This window comes from Aplysia californica, unplaced genomic scaffold, assembly GCF_000002075.1.
Source record: "Aplysia californica isolate F4 #8 unplaced genomic scaffold, AplCal3.0 scaffold00740, whole genome shotgun sequence".
In the NCBI taxonomy this organism is placed as follows: Eukaryota; Metazoa; Mollusca; class Gastropoda; order Aplysiida; family Aplysiidae; genus Aplysia; species Aplysia californica.
In genome coordinates, this window is record NW_004798010.1 from 248,900 (window position 1) to 261,399 (window position 12,500).

Consider the following 12,500-nt stretch of genomic DNA (forward strand, 5'->3'; position numbering starts at 1 on the left):
AGGTAAAAATTGTCAAACCAACGGGAAAATGCCAGTTTCTTCAATATCATTATTTTGACGAGCGCCTGATTTCACCAAGCTGCGTCACATTTTGAGACGCTGAATGAGACTAGAACCAACTGATGTTACCATCAAACTATGCGACAGACTTTCAATTCTTCAAAATGTTGCCATCCTACAACAATGAATGATGACGGCGAAATGCAACCAAACACAGGCTGTTAAAGAGGGGGAAAAATCCCAACATTTTTGGGAGAACGACAGCAAACAACCTCCGCTCCTAAGGCCTGAAATAAAAGTGAAAGGACATCAAAGTCAAGAAAAAAAAGATCCAGGGAATCAGAAACGCCGAAATGAAGGATGAAAATGGTGGTTAGAAAAATCAGCTGTAAGTTCATCTCACAAATTGAAGCCTAGAAATGTAAAATCTAAACTGACCTTACAACTCTGAAAATAGGATCAGCTGCACAATTAGCAGGATAAAGAAAAGAGCTGACACTAAGACATTCTCATATTTTGAAAGAAATTACAAAAATTTTGCTCCAATATGCTGACTTGCTCAAAAGAAGATCTATTTTTTTCTAAACCCACTGTGGGTGTCTGCCTAAAAGGCAGAGAAGTCTACACTCTAGAAAACACTTTGAAGTCACCCAGCCAGTAGTACAAAATACCCCATCTGGTCACCCAGCCAGGAGAGTACCTGAAACGGATATCTCTGACCTGGTGCACAATGGAACGGATAACTTTCACCGTCGCATTAATGCGGCAAGTGACCGCAAAGTGCTAAGCAAACAACAACCCTGAGTGCGCTACAACGCTCGTAAATTGACAAACAGCAATTTTTTAATATATTCTAGGAGTGCAAAAGACAGAAAAGACAAAGAGAGAACAGTAACATTTAGACAACTCACCCCTTCCCTGATCCCGCGGATGATGGTGGTGTAGGCGATAGAGGGCACGGCCCACGCCTCCACGGACTCTTGAAGTCGTTGTTCCTGCAGGGGAAACCAAAGGGAAGCTTATAAATAAATAAATTTACAAATTAATTAATTAATTAATTCAAAAATCAATAAATAAATAAATGAATGAATAAATAAATAAATAAATGAATAAATAAATGACTGGCGTAGACACATACCTGAGCTGCCACAAGTGCTATGACCTCCCCCAGAGCTGGCAGCAGACCTTGCTTCAGTCGTGTGTTCTTCATGTTTTCTCGCAACATCTCAGACAGGGTCGACATTGACTGACAGAAACAGCAAAGGAACGAGAAATCACAATTTGGTGGCAGATCCCCAAGGAGAAATTTTTAGTGGTATCGGTGACCTAGTGGCTAGGCTACTGGAATCGTAATCATTAGATTGTGGGTTCGGGGTTGTTGTGTCCTTGGGAAAGACACTTTACACGAATTTCCCACTTGGTTCGGCCTTATCGGAGATGGACGTTAAATAACCTAATAGTGTTGATAGCAGCAATAAACCTATACGGTTTTTATGGAGAAATGTTCATGGGTATGTATATAACAATCTGGCTGTGTACAAGACCACATTCATACATGACATATATTTTCACAATACCATTTGCTCACTACAAAAAAAACGCTTCTATTTAAACAAAAGGTATGCACAATATCATTGAAACACTATCGTATAACTTCATTCTCACTTTAAAAAACAAAAAACTTTAGCATCGCCGACCATTTAACTGCTATAATGACAACAATTTCCTCGTTACACCATCAGCCCTGACTACTTACCTCCGACAGATTCACGCTGGTGTCGATTTTTTCTGTGAAATGTGCCACCAAGGCAAGAGCTCTGGAAAATTTCACCCGTCTGGGGACATTGATGGAGAAAATGAGGCCCAGGAAATTAAAATTAACATGTATATAAAGTTCACATTTCCACTAGCTTCCTAAAAATTATTTGAACTCTTTCTCTCCAGAAAGCTGACAGCAGCCCGGGCGCATTCCTTTACCAAGACTTCGACATTAAACTACTTTTCTGGATATTGCCAAAAACAGGTCTCTTTTATCGGGATTTCATTCATTAGATGAAGAATTATCTAAATAGGTTTTGATTTAATGACCAATTTAGTGACGTTTCTGTCATTTTTAATTTAGTACCAAAAACGGGCCCAGGCAAAGTGGGTTCACCCCCCCCCCCCTCAGAGATATAAAGTTAGGCCCCATTTACACATGCAGTTCATTGATCGACAAACTGTAGGATATCGAGAGAATGGCGGGCATCCTGTCAACTTCCCCGTAAAACTGAGCGTGGAAACGAGCAATCCTCTCGACATCGAAGGGTTCTCAGTCCAACCACCAGATATCTGGCGACGCCAGATATTTTCCAGCCGGCGAACTGAAGGCATGACAACGAAGGGAGCTGCTTCTTTGATGTTGCCCCAGGCGGAGTTGAAAATGCATTCTAAAATTTTCCTTAATATTGGTCACATAAAAAAACTGATAAGATTTTCGTGATCAACGATTACCAAGTTAATTTTTTTGGGTGTGTTCTGTGTGTTTGTCAAGGACTGACACTTTAACGATAAAAAAAACTGTATGTCTAAATGGAACTTCTCTCATCAACAAACTGTCAGTTTAACCATGACCCAGATCTAGCATCTGTCGGTTAAACTGTCAGTTTGTCCTTGAATGAACTACACGTCTAAATGTGGCCTTAAAGGAACGGAGACTTACAACTGGGACTGTGCACAGGTGGCTGTTCCTAAAGATGTGCTTTTATTTGGTAGGACTATCATAGAATGTAAAAAAAAAAATCAAACACTTTCCTGATCTCGTATTTCTATACATCACACGCACAACAGGCAGCTTTCACTGCAACATGCCTAACTTACTCAAAACATTTAGACGACTAAATTGAACATTTTCTTCAAAGAAGAATGACACTTCAAAACACTTGAAGCAGAACTTCTGTTATACTTAATCATTAAAAACTCCCTATCACAAATAGGTAAAGGACACAGAAAAACGATTTTTAGTTTTAGTAAGAGTTTTACGGCACTTGCAACACAATAAAGTCATATAAGTGCCGAAGATTTGAGGTGTTGCAAGAGAGTAACAAACATAAAAAAGAAGGAGGAGGGATAAGGATGATAGTTTTTATAGGAAAGAAGGAGCAAACCACACCAGAGTACCCGCCAACCACCCACTGAGAAAAAAGTTCTTCCCAAAAAAATGAAGTGCTCACATATCCAGATGAGAGGATTCTCTTATGAGCTTCGTCATGGCTCCGATGATTCCGTTCTGGGTCTGGAAAACAAAATCACAGGCAGCAAAGTTACTAAAAGAAAACATCGTAGACAGAAACCAAGCATGTGACAAGTGGAATACCCAATTACATTTAGGTCACACTGAAAATGATATTTAAAGTTGAAGGGCAAGAGAAATAGAAAAAGTTTTTAACATCCTATCTTATCAAAAGAGTGTAAACAAGCACATCTGAGCAAAAGTTGGATTCACTTGTGTCACAACGCGGTGGAATCAGGCGCTCGTCAATTTTGGGGAATGTAGAGTTATTGGTATCATCTTAAAGCTGATTTATTTGCCTTGCTGCCAATGAAATAAATATCAGTTATCATGAATAGAATTCAAGATATTTGCGATTGAAGGAAGTAAGGTCGCTTGGTTTTAGCAGTGAAATTAGAGAGAAAATGGCTTCCAATGTTTGGTAACTCCAATAGCTAAAGAGTCCTTGAAAGCTGAAAAATGACAATATATTTTGTGCCTTTAATCAACGTTTTTCAGCAAAATTCAGGTAGGGTCTGAGCAACCTGCCCAAAAAACAATTAAAATTGTGTTGATCAGGTTGTGAAATATCTACAACATTCAGGATTTCCTACAGCCAAACAGGAGACCATCTGCCACAAGCCAGCCCCAGAGCTCGAGGCACGTAGAAGGAAACATTGACTGAGCCTTAGGCAGCCAGACACACAGTTCTGCTGGGGCCTGCAGGACCGGTGGTGGACAGGCAACTGTCACACGAGGGACGGGAATGTCCGTTTAGAGGTGAACAAAGAGGAGGAGGAGGAGGAGGAGGAGGAGGAGGAGGAGGAGGAGGAGGAGGAGGAGGAGGAGGAGGAGAAGGAGAAGAAGAAGAAGAAGAAGAAGAAGAAGAAGAAGAAGAAGAAGAAGAAGAAGAAGAAGAAGAAGAACAACAACAACAACAACAACAACAACAACAACAACAACAACAACAACAACAACAACAACAACAAGGTCCTCACCAGAGCGGTAGACAGCAGTCTACAAGAAGCTACACAGGAGACGTAGTGCAGCAGCTGTATACGTTTCTGTGATGGGGGTCCCTTCTCCACCTGGCTGATGTTGTCTGTGATGGCTTTGGCATGCTTCAGGATCTCCTTCTCCGACAGACCAGACAGCTTGTCCACTGGAGTAGAGCAAGTTTTCGTTTTTTAGTTTTAGAAAGAGTTTTACGGCACTTGTAACACAATAAGGTCATACAAGTGTCGAAGATTAGAGATATTACAAGAGAGTAACAAACACAAAAAAGAAGGAGGAGAGATCAGGATGATAGATGTTTGATAGGAAAGAAGGAGCAAACCACCCCAGAGCACCCTTAGGTTAAAAAATTATTGTAAAAAAAAACTTGAGTAATTTTTGCACAAAAAGCAAGTGTTTTGGGCTTGGTTTTTTTTTATATATATATATTTTTTTTTTTTTTTTTAAATAAAAGTTTAATGACACTAGCAACACGAAAAGGTCATACAAGGAAGTAAAGCTTGGCACAGCATGTTTTTTGGAAAAGTTGTGTCAACCTTTTCCCAGCTGTGTTAACATATGTGTCATGACGAGGTGGAATCAGGTGCTCGTCAATTTTGGGACAAGTTGAGTTATTGGTATTGTCTTAAAGCTTGTTCATTTGCCTTGCTTTTGAGGAAAAAAATGTCCATATTTATCTTGGATAGAAGTTGAGATATTTCCGATTGGAGGAGGTGGGGGTCACCTGGTTTCAAAGGTAAAATTAGTGAGAAAATGGCCACCAAAATTTAGTTATTTACCTAGCTTCAGAGCCCATGGAAACTGAAAATGTGCATCTTTTATGCCTTTAATCAACGTTTTTCAATAAAAATCCACATAGAAATGTGTTTTTTAATTGACATGAAAGGTGTTGAGCAAATAAAAAAAATTCTATAAAGATTCCAAAACTTGCTGAAAAATGCCAGTTTTTTCACTTTTATTATTTCGACCAGCGCCTGATTTCATCACGCTGCCTCACATAGAAAGAAGAGAAAAAAATGAGGTCACTAGCTGTGAGGTTAAAGGTCACAGTCACAGATGTCAAAGTAAAATCTGCACCAGCTGACAAAACAAAGAAAAAAGGTTTTCTTTTAAAGTTACAAGCACAACATTTCTATGGCCAGTCCGATATAACAAAGTTAACCAGGACATTTGTCCATAACAACGTCTCTTCAAAAAAAAAAAGAAGACCTTTGAGTCTGTGAAAACAGATACACGAGTTGTACAAATGATAAAGGTCATTTTTACATATCGCAACCTCAGGGTTTTCTTGTCGTATCTCCATTTTTTCAACAGTGATAATGTGACTTCTTCTTAAGCTCACTCTTTGTCATGAACTGTTTTCACTGTTGTTAAAAATGGAGAAAGGACAAGAAAGGACTGAGGTCGCGACATGCAGATTTCACGACAGAATACTCACAGGTAAATGGGGGAACCGGCAGAGTCTTGGAGTCGTATTTACACACAGCAACTTTCTGGATCTGAAAAATAAAACGTCAATATCAATAAGTTATTATCATCATCTAGTGCCAGATCTGTGACAGACATTGGCGATCATGGTTCTCCATTCATTCCTTTGCTCGGATGCTCTTAAAAAAGCTACATTTCCCTGATCTTTCCCTGTCACCCACTTGTTCAGGTTCCCCAATATCAATAAGTTATTGAAAACTACTGTTTCTCAATTGTAGTTTAGGATAGTGATCTATTATTTCCAAAAGACCACTGACTTTAAACTAAGGCAGCAAATGTCATTTGTAATTGCTTAAAAAAATTATCTATTTTTTATTCTGGTGGGGAACGGGGGTGGGGGGGGAGCTGTTTTTGTTTTAGTAAAAGTTTAATGATACAAAAATGGTATACAAGTAAAGCAAGTGTGGAGTCTATGATATTGTCAGAAAACAAAGTGGAGACGCGTGAATACCTTAGGATTATCCACGATCTGAGTGACCACGAAGTCGCTGTCGTGGAAGATGAGTCGCTTAGTCTCCGTGCCGGTGTCCTGTAGACTGGCCTCACCATCAGTCGTGTAACCGATGGCTTCCCGCGTCGTGAGAGGCGCTTGTGTGGCCATGTGAGGGGAGGTCAGTCTCTCATCCGGGGGAACGGCCGTGTGCGGGCGAGCGCTGACCAGACACGACACATATAAATTGACTTAACGCAAAGACCCAAATTTTTTTTATTACATTGGCTGATGTCATACATATGCACATCGATATTTGTTCACAACATGATGGAATTAGGTGATCGTCAATTTTTGGACAAGTTGAGTTATTGATATCATTTTAAAAGTTATTCATTTGTCTTGCTTTTGGTGAAAAAAATACTCTGTTATAAATAGAAGTCGAGATATTTGCCATTGGAGGAGGTGGGGGTCGCTTGGTTTCAGAGGTAAAACTAGCGAGACAATTGCCGCCAAAGTTTGGCGACTTCCATAGCTCAAGAGTCCTTGGAAACAGCTAATTTACATTTCTTGTGCCTTTAATCAACATTTTTCCATAAAATCCACAACAGCAGTTCACAAGAGACTGACAAACATACAAAAGAAGTAGAGGAAAAATGACGATAGCAAGGATTAGGAAAGGAACTGTAAGGTCTCATGAGCTGGTGGATCACATCAAAAGCTCTCCCACAGTCTGAAAGTTCAAAACGGCATGCCCACTAGAATTACCGGTTTTCACAAATATTATTACTATTTCTTAACTAATCTGTTGCCACCATAAAAGAGATGAAAACTTTGTAGGAGAAAAGAAACAAGTCTTGTGCGTAACAATCAGCGTCATTGTGAGATAAACAGTCTGTAGTCTGTAATAGTATTATGTCTTGCACCCTAATGTTTTGGCTATGATTAGTAAAAGCAAAGTGAAGCAACTGTTCATGCTTGATGAGAGCTCTTCAATAAAAGAGTCATGGCACTTGGTGTGTGGCGGCTGACCAACATGGCACCTTGATGTTCTGTGTCGTGTGCTCATATTAACCCTTCCAGCCTCATGCGCGTACGTATATTTTCAGCAGCGCTTGTACCTCCCACCGCCCCAAGAGCATTTCTCAGTTTCGGGGGTACTAAATTAATTTCACATTTTTCTAAATTAGCAAACCTAATTAAACTTTTTTCTTAATTTTAGTAGAGGTTTTACGGCGCTCGCAACTGCATAAGGTCATATGAGCGCCTTAATTAAACTTTAATTTTCATAATATTTGTTAATTTATCTTTAAACATTATTATGTGTTATTATCTAAACCTCATTACAAAGATACTACATCAATTTTAGAATGCATGTCTCTTTTTTCTGAAATACTGCTGTATTGGCTGGGACTTGGGTTAGAGAGTGCACAAAAATGGCTGGGACTGGAAGGGTTAAGGTAGTTATCTGTGTCTATCCTGTTTGATATCGACCATCCACACCGACCGAATAACACTGGGAAAGGAGGGGAGGAGGAGGAGGAGGAGGAGGAGAGAAGGAAAACAGAAGGTACCTCAGAGTGAACAAACTTCCTCCACTCTCCATCCCTGGCGCCGTCTTCGGCCGGAGGTAGTCGCCCATCCCTGTGCCTGGTGAGAAAAACACAGGGAAACTGTCAGTTATAGTTTTGGTAAATTTTACAGCGCTCACAACTGCATAAGGTCATATGAGCACCAGAAGATTAGAGGTGTTACAAGAGAGTAACAAACATAAAAAAGAAGAAGGGAAGATAAGGACGATAGATGTTTGATAGGAAAGAAGGAGCAAACCACACCAGAGCACCCGCCAACCACCCACAGTCAACAGACAGGCATGACAAGAAGAGGTAAACTGCAGCTCTCTACAACAGACCACTTGTCCTGCAGCAAACTCAACAACAACCCTGCTGAATTAAAGACCCTTGTCTCGCTGGAAAATTGTGGAATCATAGGAAAATTAAAATGGACTAAATATGCAAGATTTATGAAAATACCATTTACATCTTTCGTAAAGTCTTGTTGGCATTTATTTTCTTCTTTTTTTGTTGAGCATTTTGTATACATTTTTAAACGAGATTTTTCCAAACATATCTGAGCATGTCATAAAAGCCAATCAAATGTGTGATTTCTTCTGTTTTAACAGGAAAAAACCCAAAACATAAAACCAGAACAAGCTATCTTCAGGGTCCCCATCAAATCCTTGAAATTTTTTCCAAGACCCCAATATTTTTTTCAAGACCCCAGTTCACGAGCAAAATAAGGCCACCGCGCATCAAGAATGATCCCCAAAAAAGCCCATACCAACATATCTATGACAAAAAAGTCAAAATTTTTTGTTAATGAAAGCACATGTACATTTTGTAGTACAGTCTTCAAACAATAGATGACTATAACAGAAGCTTATTTCACTCACAATGATACCTCACCTCTGTATTCCTTGCCATCACTTGATTCAATTACGTTTCCTCTTCATGAATCATCAACCATACAGTCTAGATAGCTATACTACTAATATTACACTGGCATTTCGCTTTTCCCGACTTTTTCTCGACTTCCTGATCAATCACAAAATTCCCGACTTTTTCCCCGATTTCACGACCCATCACAAAATTCCAGACTTTTTCCCGATTTCCCAACACATCACAAAATTCCCAACTTTTTCCCGCTTTCCCGACCCATCACTAAATTCCCGACTTTTTCCTCGACCCATCACAGAATTCCCAATTTTTCCCCAATGTCCTGACCTGGTGTCCCGAGACCTTGTACTTCCATCTCACCTGGCCGGCTCCCATCTACGGTGTCCAGCTGTGCAACAGGTCGCTCCATGCTGCGCCGCAGGTCCACGCCCTTGACCTTGCCCAGTGCTGACCCCCCGCCGTGGTCGAACACGGAGGACGCGGTGATGGTGGTGCTGCTGGCGTGCACCTCGGGCAGGGTGGAGGAGAAATCTTTGGCCAGATGGTTCAGCTCACCTTTCCAGAAACTGTGGCTCACTAGGTCAGGCCAGCCCATTCTGAGGAGTTAGAATACTGTCAATAATACTGTCAATAATAATCTAGCTCATTTATCACCCTCATCATGGCGTAAGAGGCAGCACTCATGCTACATCTACTCGACATTTTTCTAAAAAATTTACTCCAATTGTTGTATACAAACTGATTTTCGACCTCAAAGGCCACACAAACCATTCAAAAAAGAAATTTCAATTCAACAAACGCACATGTCAAAAAGTAGATCATTGAAGCAATGTTTATGTTGCTACATCACACTATCTACGTCTCGTGAAGGCAAAGTGTTAATATGGTAGGGGTAGAAAATGCATCAACTACTTGCAAATTCCCCATTTCGTGGTTTCCAGTTGTACCTGTGTTGGGGGTCTTTGTTGAGAAGACCTTGTAAAAGACTCATGAACTCTGGAGACGGCTTGGCAGACAGCCTAGAACCTGTAAGGACAAAACACCACTGTGTTACTCAACATTCCAATCACATTCTCAGCATTTTATTGACAAGCGGACAGTTAGAGAACATTAGGAGTACGCCATTGCCCGACATTTATAGTAACAGCCATCTTGTTTGTGTCATAAAATAGTGTCCTTCATTCTGACAAAAGACAAAAGAAGTTCCAGACCTACTGTCTCATTGTCTGATCTGGAAAAAAAAAGTGGAGTAAAAAAAAGAAAGCTTTTATTTTATCATTTTAGCAGTGTTATGATAAGGCGCATTATATTATATATGTTAAAGAATAGGTCAAACAAGATGACTGTTACTATAAATATCAGCCAATGGCGTACTCCCAACGTTCTCTAGCAATCAGCTTGTATTCTATTGTGACACAGTGACGTCACAGTATTTTTCACATTCATAGAACGGTAGTCAAACTGTCAATGTGATATTCTGGGAATCAAACCAAATAAAGTTTTAGTATAGTTTTAGTAGAGGTTTTACGGCGCTCACAACTGCATTAGGTCATATGGGGGTCAAGGGGCGGATGTCAACAGAGAAGTCCTTACAGGGAATCAGACTTACTCTGCTCACCTCTCTAGCTTCAACAGCACAAAGTCTGCTTCGACTATCAAGGCATCCCGGAAATAGTGGGTCACAAGAGAGTGACAAACATACAAAAAAGAAGTAGAGGAAAATGACGATAGTAAGGATGAGGAAAGAAAAAGCAGAAGTTCCCTGTTGCAGTTCAGGCACAGTTATGAGCGTGACATGGATGAATCAGCCCATTTACAATTACAATGCTACTGTGCATAAAAACTCGAGATGTGAATGTCCCCCCTCCCCCCCCTCTTTGGGAATGGGCTAAAGACACTTCGGTCAGTAGCACCGCCCCCGGGGGGGAAATAAAGTTTGGATAATAATAATAATAATAATAATAATAATCATCATCATCATCATCATCAGGCCATTGATGCTACAATATTCTGTAATCTGTTCCCAGGCCCCAAAATAGATCTTTGTTGTGGTCGACCTTGCAGAGGTATCATCTTTATCCCTCTTCATCTTCAAATCAGGTAGTTTAATAAAAAATAATTTTAAGAGAATTTAGCTATCCGTGAACTCATGTGTGTCTTTTTCCGTAGACATTGTGAATACCATTGACGCCGACAGATTTTATGTTTTTTTTATTGTCACCCATGATATAAGATAATAATATTATATATACTTATCTAATCCCAGAAGTTCATTCAAGAAAGTCAAGCAGCATTAACTCTTTATCTCCGTGGGGGGTAAACCCAATACGCCGGGGCCCTATTGGTATTAAATTTTAAAATGACAAAAACATCACTAAATGGGTCATTACATCAAAACAAATTAACCTATTTTGATAGTCCCCCATCTATCGAATGAAATCCTGATAAGAGAGACCTGTTTGTGGCAATTGCCAAAAAGTAATTTGATGTCAAAGTCGTCGCAAAGGAGGGAGCCCGAGCCGCTGTCAGCGACTCGCAAGCACAGGGGTTCTGGTTGTGAGCACCTGGGAGCAGTTTGCCGGGGAGAAAGAGTTAACCCTATCTGTACGTCCTGGGGTCATTTTGTACCCCCGGGGTTGTATTCTTCACATTTTACAATACTTCAAGTACGAAGATCTCTTTGAAACTTTCAGTATTTCTCAAAAAATCATTTTGACAGACTGCTGTGCAAAGCTTACGGATCGAAATAACGAGTAAATTTCCTCTTTGGAAAGTGGTGGCACAGAGTTCCCCATGTCATATGGATACGATAGTAAAACACGTCGTACGGATAGGGTTAAGTGGTGGCACAGAGTTCCTCACGTCGTATGGATACGATAGTAAAACACGACGTACAGACAGGGTGAAATAATCAGATTTTAAAACAAAGAACGACACACATCTTGAGTGGGACTCACAAATGATCGGGTAATAAGATGCAGGACCACATCAAAACGAGCAGCAGAAATAGTTAAATAATAATAATAATAATAATAGATAGCATTTGTATAGCGCATATCCCCGCTCAACAGCAGGCTCTATGCGCTTTACACTATATTATTACCCCAGCAGACCATAGAACACTCCGAAACATTCTCAGCTTCCCGGGAAGCATACAGTGCGAGCAGCCGATTAAGCGCTCAAACACTAACAAACTGACAAGATCTTTCGCTGTCTATAGCCGGGTACCCATTCCCACCTGGGTGAAGTGAGGAAAATAAGTGTAAAGTGACTTTCCCAAGGACACAACGTCGGGCCCCCGACGGGATTCGAACCCACGACCTTACGGTTGCGAGTCCGAGAGCCTAACCACTAGGCCACCGAGTTGTGGTGCAAGAATCTGACCTATGCTAGTTTTTTTGTTGTTGTTGGGTTTTTTGGTTTTTTTGGTCAGCGTTTTTCGGTGCTGCAGCTGCATAGGTCAAATGAGCGTGCTGGACACATTAAACGTTTCCAGTTGGTAGGAATTTTTTTAATTGCCCGGGTGGCGGTTGCAGCCTACTCTTATCGATTTTAGACCACTAAGGGATCCTTAACGTGCACACAGGATCTCTGAGATTTTTCGCCCTTGTCCGAGAAGGCTAGTTGTAGATCTTTCCTACCAAAAGATCAGGGGTGTGGCTGAAAGACAGCAGTAAGAAGGAGCCAAGGAGTAGCAGTAGAAAGAGTCAGAAGCCCAGAGGAGGGGGCATAGGAGGTGAGGGGGTGGGGGCAGAAAGGGGAGACGGAAGCAGACGACAGAACATTGCTAGAGAGCAGGAAAGGAGGTGAAAGGAGACAATTTTAGAACAGAAAATGTTTCCATTGCTACCCGGATTCGAAC

The 12,500-nt window shown here is 40.7% G+C and overlaps 1 protein-coding gene across 1 annotated transcript in view; it reads right to left on the reverse strand.

Moving 5' to 3' along the window:
- Positions 1-12,500, reverse strand: part of LOC101848322 (serine/threonine-protein kinase ULK4) — a gene marked incomplete in the record, with an annotated part of 51,000 nt that overhangs the window by 30,512 nt on the left and 7,988 nt on the right. The window contains 10 exon segments of the mRNA XM_035972556.1: positions 912-995; positions 1,139-1,246; positions 1,757-1,835; positions 3,213-3,274; positions 4,249-4,412; positions 5,703-5,763; positions 6,204-6,405; positions 7,757-7,832; positions 8,999-9,234; positions 9,586-9,664. Of these exon segments, the coding sequence (XP_035828449.1) occupies positions 912-995; positions 1,139-1,246; positions 1,757-1,835; positions 3,213-3,274; positions 4,249-4,412; positions 5,703-5,763; positions 6,204-6,405; positions 7,757-7,832; positions 8,999-9,234; positions 9,586-9,664 (1,151 nt within the window).